A 19,744-nucleotide genomic window follows, 5' to 3' on the forward strand; every position below is an offset into this window, starting at 1 on the left:
ACAACAGAGCTCCATCAATTACCGTGAAAATATTGATAGATAAATTTCATGCAAACATTCTAACATGTATTTAAATGCAGACTCTTTTGAAACATTTCATGTTTTAAAACAAAGTAGGAAGTTTCTAATGAGTTTTCAACATTTTGGTTTTTAAATTCTTAAATTTCGAAAGCTTGGCACTGCTTAGAACGATTTTGATAAACGTGGCCTGTTCATAGATAAAACATCTTTGCATCTTTTACCAAATTCCAGTTTTCAATTAAAGATACAGTGATAACTTGGGTTTATTGAGCTGAAATTTTGAAACTGATTGAATAAAATGTGAGTATTTGTACTCTTACATATTTGGTAAAAAAAAATTCAGTTGTGTCAATTTTATTACAGTGCCAAAGACTGATGAATAATTTACCGGAAATACCGGTTTTTTACCGTCCTAAAAGTTGGTATTTCCGGTATTGGAAAATGGACGGTTTTACCGGTTTTACCGGTTTCGGTAAAACCGGTTAGACCACCCTAATAAAAAAGGATCTACTCAATAAAACTTTAAAAAAAAACCAATGCTAGGGACAATCCCCTTGCCCGATCCGCATGCCACACACCGAAAGAAAATGCATAACCTTTTACTTTATGCCAAACGACCATCATTCCAGAAGTCAATTATGCAAAACGTTTATTATCCCAAACGGCCATTATGCCAATCGGTATACAATCGTATTTTTTGCAGATTATTCGGTGATTCAGACGGTACTTTTAGACAAAATTTAAAGCTTATTTACGACTTTTCATGTTTAGGGTCATAACTTTTTTTTTAATATTTTTTTTTGAAAAGCTGATAAAATTTCAATGTGTTTGATGTGCTAATTCATGATTTCTATTGAAAAATAACAGAGTTATGTAGCTTTGAAATATACTTTTATTTTATTTACAAAAACAAATTAACCAAAGTTAGGAGAGATAGAATAATACTTAATTATTATTATTAAGATAAGAGACACTTTACCATTTTCACGACTTTCGTGTCTATCGTTCTACCAGCTTATCACAACTTATCATTAAGATTACAAAGTTTGATGAATCTCAAAACACAATTTTCTCTATCATTACAGTTGGAAAGAATTTCATAGATAGAGCCTTCCAATCCACATAAGTCTCGGGCTTCGTTAAAACCTCGACATTCCACCAAAATGTGTTGAACTGTTATTTGAACTCCGCAGAAAAATAGAATGAAAAAAAAAATTCTAATAGTTCTGTAAGTTTACTAATTACTGTCTGAGCTTCCCCTTGTAGACTGCCATGTATTCAGTCGATATGGTTTGTTTTGGAAGATGGTTCCAGTGAGACGCACCATAAATCAGGCAGGGTACTTTTCCTAGATGAAAATTTTCATGAAGCGCATTCTAGTCTAGGATGTCTTCGGGTTTTCGATAAAACTGCGCAATGATCTGGAGCCATTAATGAACGCCAGTCTTGTGGTGGCATGAAAACTGTGATTGGGACGACGTTATTAGCAATCGAATTCTAGCCAAAAGAGAACGGTATATCAAAAGGACTGTCAGAAGTTGAGGCACTCAAGATTCATAGTGCTACTTTTCCACAGCGTCTGTTCCAATATCGAAAACCAATTTAACCACACATGCCAGTGAAAACGCATATGGAAGGGCAACATACTTTCGGATCAAAATCAACGGTCAAGTACATTGTGTTATTGTTGCTGCAAAGACGAAGGTGGCCAGACTGCACCATTTATCGATTTCTCGACTAGTGCTCTTGGCGGCCGTTCCTGGTGCAACGAAAAGGTTTTTTTCTAGGCGGACTCGTTGACAGTCCTCTCGTGGATAGTAAGAGACCATCGAAAATACAAACAGTAGTAGTAGGAGTAACAAGTGCGAATTTCTAACTTTCTAAAAACTACAATTAATTAAAATTGTACTGTTACTCAGGCCAGCCTAGCCGAAGGCACTCTTTGCAGGGTGTTCGGTCGGATTGAAGAAACCATTAAATTCCGAAAAAATTACCTCTACAATCTCTTTCTAAAAACTCATGTATAATTATCCTTTTAGTTATGAGCTACCGCTTAAACATTGCTTCAAACCCCGGAACGATCTAGCAAAATGCTTCATCATCTCCATCCCCATCATACCTCAATCTCAAGGAAGAGTATGCTGTATGGCGCTTCCTGTTGGAAGCGACAAGCCAAACAAAATATTCATTAATACTCTCACGTTTTGTAACATAAGTGTTTTCCGTAACCTGAACTAATAGGTAATTGTAACTCTAGACTACGTTAAAGTTAATAAATTACAAATACTTGCCGTGACCCCAATTTCGGCCAGAGGTCGGACAGTCAGCGATTCATATGCCACCTGGAAACATTTACCAAAAAACCAGAAACACTGGTCTACTTTCGGTTTTTTACTTTTCCTTCCTTTCACTGGAAGCTTCTTCAATTATGTGCCATCCCGGTTCTTTATGAGCGGCAGAATCACTCATACCCGGCCAGTTACCAAATCCCACCCTCCCCTTCTCCCCCGATCAACCACACCATACACAGGAACAAGACAACCAAACGAACCGGCAACGATAGTTGCGAGAGCACCCGGATATTTTCGTGGAGAAATCCCATCACTTTGCCTCTTCGGCCACACAATTGCCCCTACGGCCAAACTAGAAAAGCTTGTTATGCTGCTGTTGCTGATCTGATGGTTTCCTTAGTCTTCCTGCACAACGAAGATTTTTATCACACCGGTACCGGTAATTGACTCCCGGAACTTTACGGGATTTTGCACCGCTTAATGGCTAACAAATGGGCCGCAAGCTATTTCCTTTTTTTGATTTTCATACACAAATTCTTTTCTTTTTGGGTTCACTTTTTGTGCCCCTTGTGAGCCTTCCCGATCCCCCGAAAAGGCATAACCACGATCAACCTCGCGTGATCCAATTCACTATAGCGACCGAGGCGGCCCAACAACCCGAGAACGATGGCCGCGCAAACACCGGTTTGACCGAAATATCGCACCAAGTCCCGAAGATACCAATAAAATAAACTTAACGGCTTCCGACGGAGTTCAAATTGGCCGCACTTGTCGTATATAACCGAAAACATTACGAATTTCAAAATCAAAACAAACGTATATGGAAAATATTTAGTACAGTTGCAGGATGGCATATCTGTACTAACTGATTTTAGAACATTTGCAGGATGGCATGCACTCTAAGCCATCCTAACCCAAAACTAAGTTGTAATGCCGCAAAAACGGATGAAACTGGCTCCCGACGAAAATAAGTTTGGAGGTGTTTTCCCAAACTTGAGAATCGAGCTCTTTCTCACACCCCAAAATCGAGAAAGCCATTCTGACGAGAAAACGATATTTATTTTATGTTCATAGCATTTAGAATGGACATATCATAATTAAAAAAAGTCAAAGGCGACGTTTGAAAAGTTTTTATTATTATTTAAATAAGTTTTAGGGTTGATTTTTTTTTATACGATTGATGTTCATTATACTCATGGTGCCTCAATTCAAGCTCTGTAATGAGAAAGAGAAACAAAAAAAAAAGTTCATATTCGAACAGATTCGAGCGTAAAAGAAGACAATATTATATATGATTCATGCATTAAAATAATGTAATAAAATTTTGGAAATAATTTAAAACGATCCTATTGAAATTTGAAAAATTCAGCCAAAAAAATATTTTCAAAAGAATCATACTCGCTTTCTATTTATGTGGTTCCCCTTATTATTTGTTGATCCAGTCCTCCAATTTTAATGATCAAATTTTCGCAATTGATAATGCTAAAAATAAAATAAAAATGTTTTGATTAACACACATGACTCATAAAATGATTAAATTTAATTAATATTTAATGTTTTAAGAACTACTTACGATTTTTCGTACGATTTTCCTTGAAAAAAATAGACTTGCACCAAATACAAACGGCATGGCGCCAACAAACGAAACAAATTCCGAACGATAAAATTTTGGGTCTGTCAGTTCAGGCTGCGAACTTTTTTTTTGGGGTGTTGACAGCAACCCAAAATTAAGAACGTCAGACGAACTTTGTTTTGCTGCCCTGCCGTTCTTAATTTTGGGTTGTTTTGTTTCTGAGTGTGGATTTATAAATCCATGCCATCCTGCAAATGTTCTAAAACAGCTAACGGGTACCCACGAAATGCAGCGAAAATTATGTAAAAAAGACTCTACCATGCGTCATTTTAGCCTAGTCCAGTGTAAGCGTGTGAGCAAGAATTTGTTTATTTAGTACGGATCGGTGTCATCCTGCATCGTCTGTCAGATTCGCAGCTGTTTTCGGAAATTTTGATTCCAGAGCGCTGCACGCGTCGACTCCGGCTTTCGGTACAACCCAGACGGAGACGAGCCATGGCCATGCTGCCAACACCACAATCGACAAGATTTTCGGTGGTTTGGAGGGAGCAGAACCAACACCGCACAAGTAGCAGCTGCAGATCCGGTTTTCGGGGGATTCGTAACGGCGCAACCTTAAAGGCGGGTTCGAATAGCTTCGAAGAATTCGGTGCGATAGCTACCATTTCGACTGCAGGGGGTTCCGGGACAACGCCCGCCACTTGGGTAATGCAATAAAAAAAATATAATTTTTATCTCATATTGCTAACGACGCCCTTTGTTTGTAGCTCCCGCTTTTGATGGAATCGGAGGATTCGGAAAGGACAATCAGAAGCAGTTCGCTTCCGTTCCGGTTCGAGCATACTAATACTTTTATAAGCACCGGTTTTGAAGAATTTAGTTGCTCCTTCGGAGCGGGAACTTTCGCGTAGCAACCGGCAAAAATGGCTAGATTTCGTGCTAAATAAGCATCAGCAGTATCGACAACCGGCTCTTATTCTGGAAAAATAAGCTTTGGCCCAACCGATTTTCAATGTTTCGATCTTCGTTCTTCATCAACTGGAATTATTTGCACACCAAGCTGGGCACCGAGAAAGCCGGAGGACATCACACCCAGTTATAAACATTGTTGGTTCGAAACCAATGCTACCCAGTAAAGAAAACAAAACTAGCCTGGAATTGGACTCACCACGGGCCAATCCGCAGGACTAATAAAGATCAGCAGCTGCATTTTGTCAACAGTGTGGGTCAAATTTTCGGCAATAAACTCAATCTTTGGAAAAAAAACAAGGGCAGATCATTTATGTATGTATGTTGAGAAAAAATCTATCACTTCCAACGATATAAAACGTGTCGCGGAGATATCGAACTGTATGAATCAACCGACCACAACTCTTCACGATTGGTGTTGAATCACTTTTATTTTGGAAAATTGTGGAAACATTATAAAACAATTGCTCATTTAATAATCCATTTTTTCACATTTAATTCAAATGAGGTATTTGTATCTCATGTTTTCAAAATCAATATTCAATTTTTTGGATGATAAATGGTGTCTAGGTAGTGAAAAACGACTTGATGGAAGTCGGTTGAAGCTTCAAAAAAATTTAAAATAAACCGACATCCGAATTAAAAAAAAGGTGATTCCTATTTGAACATTAACGATTATTTGCAGGAGGGTTTTGCAATGACACAAAAAATAGATTTAGGACTTCGAACGTATTTTTTTTCTGCTAGTGCTCCTTAACGGGGTTCTCTCCTGCCGATTGACCCAATAATTTCCCGTTGATTGGCTGAAACGTTTGACTGAAAGCAATTTTTGGGACAACAGCTTATTTTCGAACCGAACGTACGTTGTGCACAGATTTGACGGCTTCTATGGATCTCCCAAATCGAAATGTTGTGAAAACGACAACAAAGCAATTAAAAACAAAAACATTCAAGTGAAGTGTACTAAATGTGCCGGGACATAGCCTTGTACTAAATGCGCAGGTTGACACCAGTTGTACTAAATATTTTTAGTACACTTGCAGGATAACTTATCCCCGGATAACTATTAGCCTCTCTAAGAGGCTAATAGTTATCCGGGGATAAGTAATCCTGCAAGTGTACTAAAAATATTTAGTACAGCCAGTGCCATCCTGCATGCAGAACGCCGCCAATTTAGTACACGTCAATCTAATGTTTTTATTGCATTTTCTTTTGCCTTCTAAATCGTAACAATGGAATTTTGGGGGATCCAGAAAATCCGTCATTTGCATACAAATGGCCTTGCGGTGAGGGTCAGTTAATAACGGTTTTACAACGTTTTCATCGCAAAACGTCCAGCCGTGCAGCATTTGGTAGAAAAGCTACCTCATATTACCACGGTTAGCGCTAGCGGATGTAAGTGTCTTTCCCAGTGAATAAATAAAGTGTAAATTTTGTGAATAAACTCAGTGATTCAAGTAGCAGAACAGTTACTTCCAATGAAGAAACTTTTGGTCTTTGCTTTGCTGGTTCTTCCGGCGGTTCTCCTTACGGCGGACAACGGTAAGTTTTAAGTTTTCACGTGGCATTATTTTCGCAACAGTAATTTTGGGTTTTTCTAGGCTCCCGGTTCATGGCCAATGCTACCGAGGATGAATTAGACGAGGAATTGGATGTTGAAGTTGAATCCGATGAGGCATCGGTAACCAAAAACGAGAAACCGGGAAACAGATGAAGTGCCAGAAACGACGAAATCGCCAGATGCAGATACGTTCCTTCTATTTACAAGGCCTCTCTAAATTCTGTCAAATTCCTCGTTGGATTCGCCAATAAGAGAAGTGACGATTTCATAGTAGAAATTTCAATTACTTCATTCAAAACTTTTCGGCTATTTCCTACAACTGAGACATTAAACCGTCTCTTACTCGTTCCTTCCATCTGAATCGGTTGGCGGTCGGCCATTCGGATTGAACATTGCGCTCAACTACCGTGACGCCAGCGGAAATCAGTTTTCCGAAGCCGTCTTCAATGAAACCGTTTCGCTTATCGAAATCGATGAGGGTTTGGATGGGGAAACGTTCTTCCTGGCGGCTGTTGTAGTTTTGCTGTTGGTGCTCGTCCAACAATTCCTGACATTGTATGGCAAGCGTGAACGCTCCCCAGCTGCCCGTAAAACTGTGGAAACCGGAACCACCAGTACCAAGGATATGGACTATGAATGGATTCCACAAGAAACACTCAAGAGGATTCGTAAGTTTGTCTTGTTTTTTTTTTCTTATAGAAACTAAACTTTGAACATATTTCGATAACCAACTTGAAAATCTTCAATACACAAAAAATGGAAGTCCTAATACTTAATTGTACTAACTCACTAATGAAAGTCGTTTGTTTCTTCCAGAAAATTCTCCCAAGGGCGGCAAAATGTCCCCAAAGCAAAGCCCACGGCAGCGGAAGACAAAGTGATCTGTCGGTGCCGATGATTAGATCAATGGCTTGGAGAACTCATTACTTTGAGAAGGGTAGCTATCGTTAACAAAGCATGAAACCAGAGACACAAATATGTAGAATGCCCATCACCATCATCAACACAAAGGCAAACCGAAATTTACCTATAGGAACGATGCGAAAGATGAATGAAGAGGACAAACAGAAGATCATGCAACAGGTGGAACTGTTCCGGCGGGAGAAGCTCACCTTGGACTCGGAAGTGGCTAAGTGGGACGATACCGGCAATGATATCATCTATATGGCTAAGCACATGTGCATGATCATGATGGAAATGACAGACTTCACTCGGTACGTTTTGACTGTGATATCATAAGTAGAAGTGGTAGAATGGTCTAGTTTTCTAACTTGAGTTGTCCTTTTTTTACAGCGGCCGTGGACCGCTCAAGACCACTATGGATGTGATCAATGCTACCAAAAAGATCTCGGAATCCGGCACCAAGCTGGATAAGCTGACTCGCGAGATCGCCGACCAAATGTCCGGAAAGTTCCACGAAAAAGGATCTGCTGGCATATCTGCAGCGTATCGCTCTATACTGCCTCCAGATCCAGATCACGTCCAAGGTCAAAGCGAATGTGCAAAACATCAGCGGTTAGCTGATAGTGTCCGGGGTAATTGTTAAGTTTGTTTCATTGTCTTTTGTTGAACGATATAATCTACCGGTTACCGTTTGTTTTAATTTAATCGCCAAGAATCTTATGAATTCCGTCGTCTACACGGTTAAGTATTCGTACGTCGCTTCCACCAAATACACTCGACAGGAAATTGTTTCGGTAAGTATGGTTCCGGTACATGTACCAGTGAGATTGCAACGCTACTTAGGATAACTATCTATTATATGCGTATATATATTTTCCCAATTCTTGCTAACCCTCCATAACAATCAAATCGATCGATTCCCCTACTCCACACGGCTCTGGAACCCTTAATCATAACACTGTGAACTTATTTTGATACGCCTTTTCGTACTCAATAACACCGATCACAACACAAGAGATAAGGAGTTCAATTATTGTTTTTTTTTTAATCACAGATAATGGTTTTAATACTGTGAGATATTACGTCTAACAGTAAAACACCTTTTTTTTTGGTTACCAAAGTCACTTCGTAATACCAATCAAACCTTGTTTTAACTAACAATAAAATTTACGTCAACGTCTTAATGAAACATTTATGAACCAGATCAAACTATAAATACTTTATTTTTCCAAAACAAAATCCCCACAGTCTCCAATCGTGCTGTGGAAGATGAAGGCCCCGGAGAAGAAACCGCTAGTGCGTCCGGAGAAACCGGAAGAAGTGCGGGCCAAGGTACGACGAGCGTCCCAGAAGAAGGCCCAGAATCCCGTTCACGCCCTGTCTGAGTTCCAAAGCCCCACGGATGCCGTCTAAAGAGGAGGGCAGCAGCTCATTCAGGGGGGAACAAAACTTACAGCCTGTATGCTGTAGGGAAAGCATTATTTTTGTTTTGTTTTAGATTTTATCATGAGCTGATATCAAAGCAGCTTATAATAGTTAGATTATCAGAGCAGAATCTAATAGAGGAAAGGAATTTTAAAGGTTGTAAACCTCATTGCGAGAACAAATTTGGCCCTCAAAATAGGAAACCCCATTTTATAGAAAAGCTATATAAAGAACGATGGTCTATATTTCATCACTATTTTGTAGTTTTTTTTTGTGTATCGCATCGTTATATTTATTTATACATTTCTCACCACGTAATGAGTAGATGCATTTTATCAATACTTATATAATCGCACAGTCAACAAGAGTTTGTAAACCAGTTTTTTGGAGAATGAAAACAATTAAACTTCTTACTCTACATTGATATTGAAAATTTTCCAATGTAGCTTTTAACGTTGAAAGTCGCACCGAATTTACATATACTGTAATAAGGTAATCATTCATGCTATTATTCAAAGATAGTTAAGAATCTTAATATGATTAAAAAAAAAAGATTGAAATCATAAAAGACATCCTCGAGCTTAGCAACAGCCAACGGCAACACAAATAAACTCAATTAATGTACTGTTAGAACAAGATAAAGAACGAATTCATAAATGGCAAACTCATCGCGTTGTCAGCATTCCTATGTTTTACCTATATATACCTATATATATATACCTATATATACGAAGAATATTGCACTGAGTATATGAAGCAGCAGCAGAAGAAAAAAAAACTATAAAACTTGTTACGAAAGTGTTTCAATTTTCTTAGAAGTCAACTGAAATTTTAACTTGCATCCCCGCCCCTAGACACACCAACATAAATAATACTCACAAGGCAGAACATGACACAAAATATTCATCGATAGAAAAATAAAAATTGACGGAAAATATGTGTATTAAAAACATTATAATAAAGTTGTTGTGTCTTTTTCATAAAAAAGAAAGGTCCTGGGAAAATTTTCTTGTTACCTTTATGAGGTTTTTGAAACAGAAACGCAACCGACAAAGCCTGGCAGATGTAGCATGTTTGCCTTTTCTTTGTCGATTTCGGCACTGCTTCAATTATGTGAAATCACCATCAGACTAAACGATTTTCCATTCAATTGCCATTTTAAAAGCCATAGCTCAGTCAAATCAAAACTTTTTTCTTTCTCTTTTACCATCATCTTCCGTTTGGCTTGTTTTGAACCGTGAGAATCACGGTTTTACAAGGAAAATCAACATCTGAAACAATCGAGACGTGATAATAAAGAGGAATACTCGTCGGTTGAAGAATTCGTTTTGATGACTTTTCGTCAGGTTGTCTCATAAGTTTTGCAGTTCGCTATAAGAGGACAATGCTATATACTAGCTAGATTTTTGTTTCGTTTGTACACTCTACATGTAATTTAATTTCAATCTGTCATTTAATTCTTTCGTTCACAAATATCACAGTATTCTTACGAAGGAAACATACAGTTACACACTTAGGTCATGGCAAAACCAACTGAAAATTTTTCCAGCTTCGTATCCGGAACCGTTCCAAAATTGTGAGGAACTTGCACGGGAATTCGTTCAAATTCATCGGATCACGACTTTTTCCCCAGTATGATGATCCTGCTGCAGGAGTAGTATTTTCATCAGCCCATTGGAAAAAACCACACTGTTCGTTTCGTGGTTTACAACAACTGAAAAAATGCCGAACTTTATTGGGACCATCTTTTTTAAACGTAAGTTCCTTGGCGGATTGATTGCAACGGCACATGACTACATCAGCATCATCAACTCCGAGGAATGTTTTCGATCGAGGTTGGGTACAGTGGCACCTTTCAGCTGCCACGGCTTATCCTGCAACAGTTGGTCTTCCATTTTCTGAATCCGTTGCTGTAATTTTGTCTGTCGCAGTTCGAATGAAGATCTGGGGTCCTGATCTTCGCCCTCAATTAGATCTTGCGGTTTTTTTCTTGTTCAGAATCTTCGTCTTTAGATACACCAGGTTTTGAGACAACAGACTTCTTGACCGAGGTACTTGGAATGAAATCACCCGAACCGTTGTACAGTTCAAATCGAAGTCTTCTGTTCTTTTCAACTTCATCCTCATATTCTGCTTCTACTGACGGGTTTTTGTTAGCTTCGCCGGTTTCGTCTTCTTCATCATTATTATCATTTTCTATCTCATCATCTTCTGATTCTGCAACATCATTGGTTTGTTTCTTCGCCGTATTAATATCTGAGTCAACATCGTCGTCGTCGAAAAAGTGATTATACATCATATTGTCTTCTTCCGAGTCGTTTTCCTGAAAGAATGATCAAGGTTTAACTAACCAATTACGTTGATTTTTTTTTAATTTTTTGTCTATTGCTGATTAAAATATGAATACGAGTTTCGTGGTTGCTCCACCTGTTGTTAACTCTAAAGTGTGGCTGAGTGCTCTTATTATAAACTAAGCAATTACCTCCCCAAAGTTTTCACCGAAATAATCGACATCAATCAGTGCATCTCGTTCTGGTTTTCCCGATAATTTCCGCATTTCTCGCTCATCTTGCTGGTCCAAAAACCAAGCCATATCCTCTAGACAAAAGAACTGGTCATCAACTATGGAACGCTTTGCTCTCCGCCGTTTAGGTTTTCCATTTTCTTTCGTTTTTTCGATGATTTCCTTGTTTCTTCTTCCCCGTCCATTTCACTTCGATGATCAAAATTGTCCTCTAGATCCACTGCACAATCGTTTTCCGGCGTCTCGTCGATCCGAAAACCGAGCCGCAATTTTTCATCTCCTATTGCCAACAATTTTGAGATCACCGGAAGTTGTCCTTCTTCCAGGAGATATTAATTTTTAAGTACCAGCCAAATTTGCTACTTGTCCATTTCTTTGACGACCAGCTCATCGAGGTAGGATTTGGCAATCGTCGCAGTGACGGGATTTTGCTGGTCAAAGTAATCACCATGGTCATAGACTGTTTTTACCAGCGTTTTTATTTTTTTAGCTACATTAAATTTTGTTTGAATACTAAAAATTAAAATACAGTAAGAATGCCAAGTTTTCATTTCAATGTGAGTTCTTAGTATTTTTAAAACATTAAAACAATGATTACTTACGTGAGAAAAATTTCAGGATTTGGCGTGTTCTCTCTCAGAATTTTCAAGGCCGCCTTAAGCCCCTTCTGAGGAAGAGTTTTGTTAGCTTTCACCAAATACTAACGTTTGATCTTGCAATAGTGTTGTGGAATAAAGCGTTCGATCTTTTTATACTTCTTGGCCACTAAAGCCAACGTCGGTATTTGGCAGCTACCGTACGATACCAAATTATACTCTATTTTCTCCGGAAAACTGTATGCCAATTCAACCTCTGGAATTTGGTAGATGAGGCCATAATGCGAAGATCTAGCTCGCTGCGAGCATTCACGGCATCATTTTGTCTATCATCGGGTTCGGTCAAATTTTCCACAACCCTCTTCACATAAGGGCCACTGATTTCGGAAACCTTTGCTTGAAGCACTCGAATTTTAAGTTTAATAGCGGCACACCTCCATAATTTCAAACCCAACATTTTGCCCTTTTCGATCGCAATCTGTCCGAATGACCAGCGCCTGTCATCCTCGCACTTCCCGTTCTCGGTTTAGGTTTTCCGGACCGCGGTATCAAACAATTGTTCCGGGCTACAGCTGCGCCAACAGCGGAAAGAAAGCAAGAACTCGTAGATCAGCAAATGACCTGAAACTGATGGCATAACCATCTGGATTTGGTGCCCCCGGGACAGCGAACCAGCAATATTTTGCACCTAAGCCAATCAACGATCCGTCACGCAGTCCGTACTAAAAAAACAATAACAAAGCTCTCACGCTTACACCGGACTGACGGATAATTGGGTTTTTTTTTAATATTTTCTGCAGGATATTATGGCGCCGGTTAGCTAAATCCATTCCATCCTGCAAATTTTTAGTACAGATCCATGCCATCCTGCAAATGTTTAGTACAGATCCATGCCATCCTGTAACATAACGCTGCCATTTCAAAGAAAATTTTATGAAAAGGCAGCGTTCTTAGCAGGATGACATGCATGGATGTTTACTAATGTTTACGTCGTTTGTTTTGATTTTGATATTTATCGTATTCGATTGTGCATGTGCAGCGAATTTCTAAACGTTTTTTTCTCGTCGGAACGAAAGTCCGGGATCGTGAATCCGTCGGATGCTTATAATCGTTCGCGTATTTTATTAAAGTGATGTTTTATATTAACTTGATTGGCCTTTTTTCCGAGATCTCGCGATAGTGATATTAGATGTAATTGAAAATACCGCGGATTGCTTCCGCTTGGCTCGTGATGACTGTTGAGTATTTTCCCCTCTGGCAGGATATTTGTTATTTCTTTTCGACTACCAAGGACGGAAGCGGACAAGGTTTCGTACTTGTTCCAGGAAGATCAGGATGTGTTGATGTGTCAGTAACATCTCAGTCTCATATCTTATTATATTTGGCAACACATTCCAGTGTACAAAGTTCTGTAATCTGGGCACTGATACCTCAGCTGGTGGAAATATGCAAACTATGTTAGGGGGATTTTTTATGAGAATGAATATGTGATTGTTATATTAAAATTTTTTTTATGCAAAACCTATTTATGTATATTGGAACTTCGTTCCTGATGTGAAGGAGTTTTTTGCAGACTTCTTGAGATAGTGAGTTAAATGAAGAACAAAATGAAACAAAACACCACTGGCTTACAATCCCTGTGGATCTAATCCGCTTTTTGCCCAGCACTACGAAAATTTTTTAATAGATCTGCAAGCATTCAATTTCGATAGAGTCTATTTATTAGGAGATTTCAATATTAATGTATCATCGAACCTACCTTCTATCAATCTACACGCTCTTAACAGTATTCATACTACATTCAATCTCACGGTCTTACCCACATCTCCTACTAGAATAACTGAACACTGCGCCACCACTATCGATCTCATGATCACTGATTCACCTCAGCATATAACTAAAGCTAAAACTGCTAATGCAAACTCTATTTCGGACCATGAAATTATTTATTTGATATCCGACGTGAGAGTACCTAAATCACATCCACAAAGAGTTAAAGTACGCAGTTTAGCAAGGATTGATACGACTCAACTACACATTGACTTCCAAAGACTCGACCTAGCACCTTTCTTCGATACTAACGATATCGATCACAAAGCTTCATATCTTACATCCAAGCTGAAGTGCCTTCTAGATACTCATGCTCCTGAGAAAATGATAACTGTCCGCGATAAACGTACTCCTTGGATCACGAGCGAGATAGAGCGTATAATTGAGCTCAGGGATCTAGCGTATTCCCTTTACGTCCGTAACCCCAACCGGTTCAAAGGAGATCCCCAATGGATTGATTACACTCGTATTCGTGACAGAGCAAGAACCTTAATATCCCAAGCGAAAAAACGTTATGCTGATAGGTGTTTTTCTATCGATCTACCTGCCAAACAGCTATGGTGTAACCTACGTAGAGAGGGAATACATAACGATTCCAAAACGAACGATTTAAGTCAAGACGTCAATGTTGACGAGCTAAACACCTTTTTCACATCTGGACATCTATCGTTATTACAATCGTCTCGTAGTTATTCACCGTTAAGGGACGATGATTACTCAAGCAACAGCAATATCCAATTTAACTTCCAAAGTACATCTGTTCATGACATCTCTAAAAAACTCTACGATATTCACTCTAATGCCACTGGATCAGACTGCATTCCCGTTAATTTTCTTAAAATGCTTTGCCCCTTCATATTACCTGTTCTGTGCCATCTTTTCAATAGTATCATAGCAACTGAAAGGTTTCCATCTATATGGAAGAAAGCCATTGTAACTCCTATTCCAAAAATAAATAATCCGATTGCTGCCAAAGACTTTAGACCAATAAGTGTACTGCCAGCCATGTCTAAACTGTTAGAAAAAGTTCTACTTGCACAAATAACTGAGCATCTGAATCAACACACTCCTCCTCTTCTCGCTCAGCATCAGTCTGGCTATCGTAAAGGTTACTCAACAACTACTGCTCTAGCTAAAGTGTCCCACGACATCCTCAGTAACCTTGATAACGATCATTGCACGGTAATGGTGCTTGTTGACTTCTCCTTGGCTTTCAACTGTGTCAACCATAATTTGCTGTCAAGGAAGTTAATATCCGAGTTTTGTTTCTCGTCACCTGCCTGTAACCTCATATCATCTTTCCTCACAAATCGGTGTCAGGTAGTGCGTTGTTCCAATAAGATATCAACTGAACAACCTCTAACAGATGGAACACCTCAAGGTTCGTGCTTAAGTGCCCTACTTTTTAGCCTTTACGTCAATAGTCTCCCCTCCATCTTAAAATGCAGTTATCAGCTCTATGCAGATGACTTGCAAATTTACATCAACGGGCCAATAACTGAAATAGAACAGCTAGTGCGATCAATTAATGTAGATCTGGGGGGAATAGAGTTGTGGAGTAGAAATAATTTTCTATCGCCCAATCCCACTAAAACCCAAGCAATTGTTTTCACCAAGAGAGGTACAGTAAATCCAGACTCTGACATTGTTTTCTGTAACCACACCATCCCTCTGATGAATAAAGTTAAAAACTTGGGTCTTATAATGGACCACAATCTGAATTGGACCGACCATGTAAATGGCGTTACATCTAAGGTTTTTCTCACTCTCAGAACGTTCCGCAAATTTCAATCAGTTCTCCAACTCCCAATCCGTCTTAAATTGGTCCAATCTGTGATTGTTCCCTTCTTTTTATACTGCGACGTAGTTTACTTCCCAGGTCTATCAGCAGCATGCAAGGACCAGCTGCTTAGGTGCTTCAAATCGGCAGCTAGATTTGTCTTCAATCTAAAACGTAGGGAGACTACCGAGACCACCAGAAGACTAATACTTGGCTGCGATCTTCTGGAGAATTATCGAAGACGAATTTGTTGCTTCATGCGTCAGGGCTATGACCTAGGGCTACCTATCTATCTCCTAAATCACCTGCAGCGAGGAAGAAACGATCGAGCCAAATGTTTCATAATCCCGCAACATACGACGACATCTAGGAAGAGCGTACTAGTGTATGGAGCTTCCTGTTGGAACAACCTACCTTTGGCAACTAAGCACGCTAATTCGCTAACCACCTTCAAGGCCGCACTGAACCGAGCCAACTAGAGAGAAACTATACCAATTTTTTATTAACATTCCAAAAGTTTATTTTATAAAAGTGTTTTCCTTAACCTGAATTAATAGTTCATTGTAACTGATAGGCTACGTTTAAGTTAATAAATTACAAATTACAAATTAAAATTACAAATTACAAAACGGACGCTTGTTTTTATTTCACTCTAGAATTTTCGCTAATTTCTTGTGTAAAACTGGTTTTTCACAGTTATATCTGGAATTGCTTGAAACTGTAACGAACAAGTTATAAACGCGAAGTTTTATTTCAACATTTTATGCAGTTTTGCCGAAATTCACTAGAATCTCTTCAGTTGATTCGGACCTAACCTTACTTCTGAAACTTGACTCTGTTTTGGTTGCTGATGTGTCATTAAACTCAGCAGTGAAGTCGTCGATTCCTGGCCCTTAACCCGAGTTGCCCGTGAAGCAGCTCAAGTAGAAGAAGAAGAAGTCGATTTGAACCTGTGTTTTGTGTGTTTTATCATAATGAGTTCTGATAACATCTGCTGCTTTTGCGGTCGTGATAATCCCCCTGCACCAAAGGGTCGAAGAAACTTAAGAAGAAACCAAATGATTCGATTACTATTGGATGGGTCTGTTGTGATATCTGTGTTGGTTGGTACCATACTTGGAATGGAATTGGATGTTGTAGTTGAATCCGATGAGGCATCGGTAACCCAAAACGAGAAACCGGGAAACAGATGAAGAGCCAGAAACGACGAAATCGCCAGACGCAGATACGTTCCGTAGATGCAGATATGTTACTGGAACTCAACTGGAATTGCCTGCCGGAAATCCTGTCGAATTCCTCGTTGGATTCGCCAATAAGAGAAGTGACGATTTCATAGTAGAAATTTCAATTACTTTATTCAAAACTTTTCGGCTATTGCCTACAACTGAGACATTAAACCGGGTCACGAAGCGACCGTCTCTTACTCGTTCCTTCCATCTGAATCGTTTGCCGGATTGAACATTGCGCTCAACTACCGTTACGCCAGCGGAAATCAGTTATCAGGGTTTGGATGGGGAAACGTTCTTCCTGTACGTGTTCCTGGCGGCTGTTGTAGTTTTGTTGCTGGTGCTCGGCCAACAATTCCTGGCATCGTGTGGCAAGCGTGAACGCTCCCCAGCTGCCTGTAAAACTGTGAAAACCGGAACCACCAGTACCAAGTATGTGGACTATGAATGGATTCCACAAGAAACACTCAAGAGGATTCGTAAGTTTTTCTTGTTTTTTTTCTTATAGAAACTAAACTTTCTTTCTGGAACATATTTCGATAAGCAACTTAAAAATCTTCAATAAACAAAAATTGGAAGTCCTAATTCCTAATACTTAATTGTACTAACTCACTAATGAAAGTCGTTCGTTTCTTCTAGAAAATTCTCCCAAGGGCGGCAAAGTGTCCCCAAAGCAAAGCCCACGGCAAAGCGATCTGTCTGTGCCGACGATTAGATCAATGGCTTGGAGAACTCATTGCTTTGAGAAGGGTAGCTATCGGTAGCTATCGGTAGAAGGGTAGCTAACAAAGCATAAAAACAGAGACACAAATATGTAGAATGCCCATCACCATCATCAACACAAAAAGCACAATTCAGCGTGGAACAATAATTCTGGCATTATCTTCCAGAAATTCGTTTGACAGAATAGTTAGTTGGCAAACAAATTTTAATGAAAAAAATTGTATTTTGCGAAAGGTCACATTATGCTAGATAACCGTTTTGTCAAATAACCCTCAAGTCAAAACGGAACGAGCTAGATTATTTGACCTTCGCCGGCAGCTGCGTAAGGCCGTTGTTGATCATGTTTCGGACTCATTCCACGAGACTAACATGCCACTTCTGGATCTGATCGATGCTACCCATTCTGGCAACGAAAAGCAGGTTCACGAACGGGCCGAACAGTTTACTAAACATGCAGAAAAGCTGGTCGAGGTTGCCAACCTTGTGTGCAACATGTCCAACCACGAAGACGGTGTTAAAATGTTGCGCTACGCCGCGGCCCAGATCGAGACGCTGTGCCCACAGGTCAGTAATGCCGCTCTGATTCCGTGTGCTTGTCTCAATTCCAAAGTTGCGCAGGAAAACATGGAAGCCTACCGACAGGCTTGGGAAAACCAGGTTCGCATTTTGACGGAAGCAGTCGATGACATTACCACTATCGATGACTTTTTGGCTGTTTCGGAGAATCACATTCTGGAGGATATGAATAAGTGTGACCTGGCGCTGCAGGAAGGCGCATTGCATTGGATTTGAGAAACATGGCCGGTGCTCTCCAGGGCAGATCGGCCCGAGTCTGCAACGTGGTGGAAGCCGAAAAGGACAACTATGAACCGTGCATCCACACCAAACGAGTGCTGGAAGCCGTGAAGGTTTTGTGGGATCAGGTTATGTCCAAATTTGCCCAGCGGGTAGACGTTGCCGTGGATGCGCTCTCTTCGAATTCGGCCAAGGACGTTGACGAGAATGACTTCATCGATGCCAGCAGGCTGGTTTACGGCGGAGTGCGAGAAATTCGTCGCGCTGTGCTGATGAACAGGGTAAGTTGGGACGACGTGTTACAGGTGGATTGCCAAAATAATAAAATCTAAGTAATTTCCGATTACCAATTTAAAATGTTAAAATCAGAATTGAGTATCCTAATTTTTGTGAGATGTTCTGTTTATATTGTTAACCAATATCGATTTCTATTTGAATTGGTAATTTCCGTGACCATCAAGTGATGTTTCTAACCGAAATTTACCTATAGGAAGCGATGCGAAAGATGAATGAAGAGGACAAACAGAAGATCATGCAAAGTAGGGATGAATCATCCCAGAGGATGAAAATCCCGTATAAAATAAAAAAAAAAAAGATCATGCAACAGGTGGAACGGTTCCGGCGGGAGAAGCTCACCTTCGACTCGGAAGTGGCTAAGTGGGACGATACCGGCAATGATATCATCTATATGGCTAAGCACATGTGCATGATCATGATGGAAATGACAGACTTCACTCGGTACGTTTTGACTGTGATATCATAAGTAGAAGTGGTAGAATGGTCTAGTTTTCTAACTTGAGTTGTCCTTTTTTTACAGCGGCCGTGGACCGCTCAAGACCACTATGGATGTGATCAATGCTACCAAAAAGATCTCGGAATCCGGCACCAAGCTGGATAAGCTGACTCGCGAGATCGCCGACCAAATGTCCGGAAAGTTCCACGAAAAAGGATCTGCTGGCATATCTGCAGCGTATCGCTCTATACTGCCTCCAGATCCAGATCACGTCCAAGGTCAAAGCGAATGTGCAAAACATCAGCGGTTAGCTGATAGTGTCCGGGGTAATTGTTAAGTTTGTTTCATTGTCTTTTGTTGAACGATATAATCTACCGGTTACCGTTTGTTTTAATTTAATCGCCAATAATCTTATGAATTCCGTTGTCTACACGGTTAAGTATTCGTACGTCGCTTCCACCAAATACACTCGACAGGAAATTGTTTCGGTAAGTATGGTTCCGGTACATGTACCAGTGAGATTGCAACGCTACTTAGGATAACTATCTATTATATGCGTATATATATTTTCCCAATTCTTGCTAACCCTCCATAACAATCAAATCGATCGATTCCCCTACTCCACACGGCTCTGGAACCCTTAATCATAACACTGTGAACTTATTTTGATACGCCTTTTCGTACTCAATAACACCGATCACAACACAAGAGATAAGGAGTTCAATTATTGTTTTTTTTAATCACAGATAATGGTTTTAATACTGTATATCTCACAGTCTAACAGTAAACACCTT

At 39.7% G+C, this 19,744-nt stretch overlaps 2 protein-coding genes, 1 long non-coding RNA gene and 2 pseudogenes across 3 annotated transcripts; 3 read left to right on the plus strand and 2 right to left on the minus strand.

Annotated features, from left to right (window-relative positions):
- Positions 1-3,468: 3,468 nt before the first annotated feature.
- On the minus strand, positions 3,469-4,094 carry LOC129746770 (uncharacterized). Its single transcript, XR_008737369.1, has 3 exons — positions 3,886-4,094; positions 3,711-3,794; positions 3,469-3,527 (listed from the first exon to the last, which is right to left on the minus strand). It is a non-coding gene; the product is annotated as an uncharacterized LOC129746770 (long non-coding RNA).
- Positions 4,095-4,267: 173 nt separating this feature from the next.
- Positions 4,268-5,031, plus strand: LOC129746756 (uncharacterized). The gene is made up of 2 exons (XM_055740632.1): positions 4,268-4,590; positions 4,653-5,031. The coding sequence occupies exons 1-2, from the start codon at positions 4,381-4,383 to the stop codon at positions 4,794-4,796; spliced, it is 354 nt and encodes a 117-aa protein (XP_055596607.1). The 5' UTR covers positions 4,268-4,380; the 3' UTR covers positions 4,797-5,031.
- Positions 5,032-6,068: 1,037 nt separating this feature from the next.
- On the plus strand, positions 6,069-9,672 carry LOC129746728 (translocon-associated protein subunit alpha-like; annotated as a pseudogene).
- On the minus strand, positions 8,729-12,668 carry LOC129746746 (acidic leucine-rich nuclear phosphoprotein 32 family member B-like). Its single transcript, XM_055740622.1, has 3 exons — positions 11,870-12,668; positions 11,226-11,780; positions 8,729-11,066 (listed from the first exon to the last, which is right to left on the minus strand). Exons 2-3 carry the CDS (start codon positions 11,334-11,336, stop codon positions 10,713-10,715), a joined length of 465 nt encoding a protein of 154 aa, XP_055596597.1. The 5' UTR covers positions 11,337-11,780; positions 11,870-12,668; the 3' UTR covers positions 8,729-10,712.
- A 3,779-nt stretch (positions 12,669-16,447) lies between these two features.
- LOC129738352 (translocon-associated protein subunit alpha-like) lies at positions 16,448-18,212 on the plus strand (annotated as a pseudogene).
- The last annotated feature ends 1,532 nt before the right edge of the window (positions 18,213-19,744 follow it).

Source organism: Uranotaenia lowii, chromosome 1 (genome assembly GCF_029784155.1).
Source record: "Uranotaenia lowii strain MFRU-FL chromosome 1, ASM2978415v1, whole genome shotgun sequence".
In the NCBI taxonomy this organism is placed as follows: domain Eukaryota; kingdom Metazoa; phylum Arthropoda; class Insecta; order Diptera; family Culicidae; genus Uranotaenia; species Uranotaenia lowii.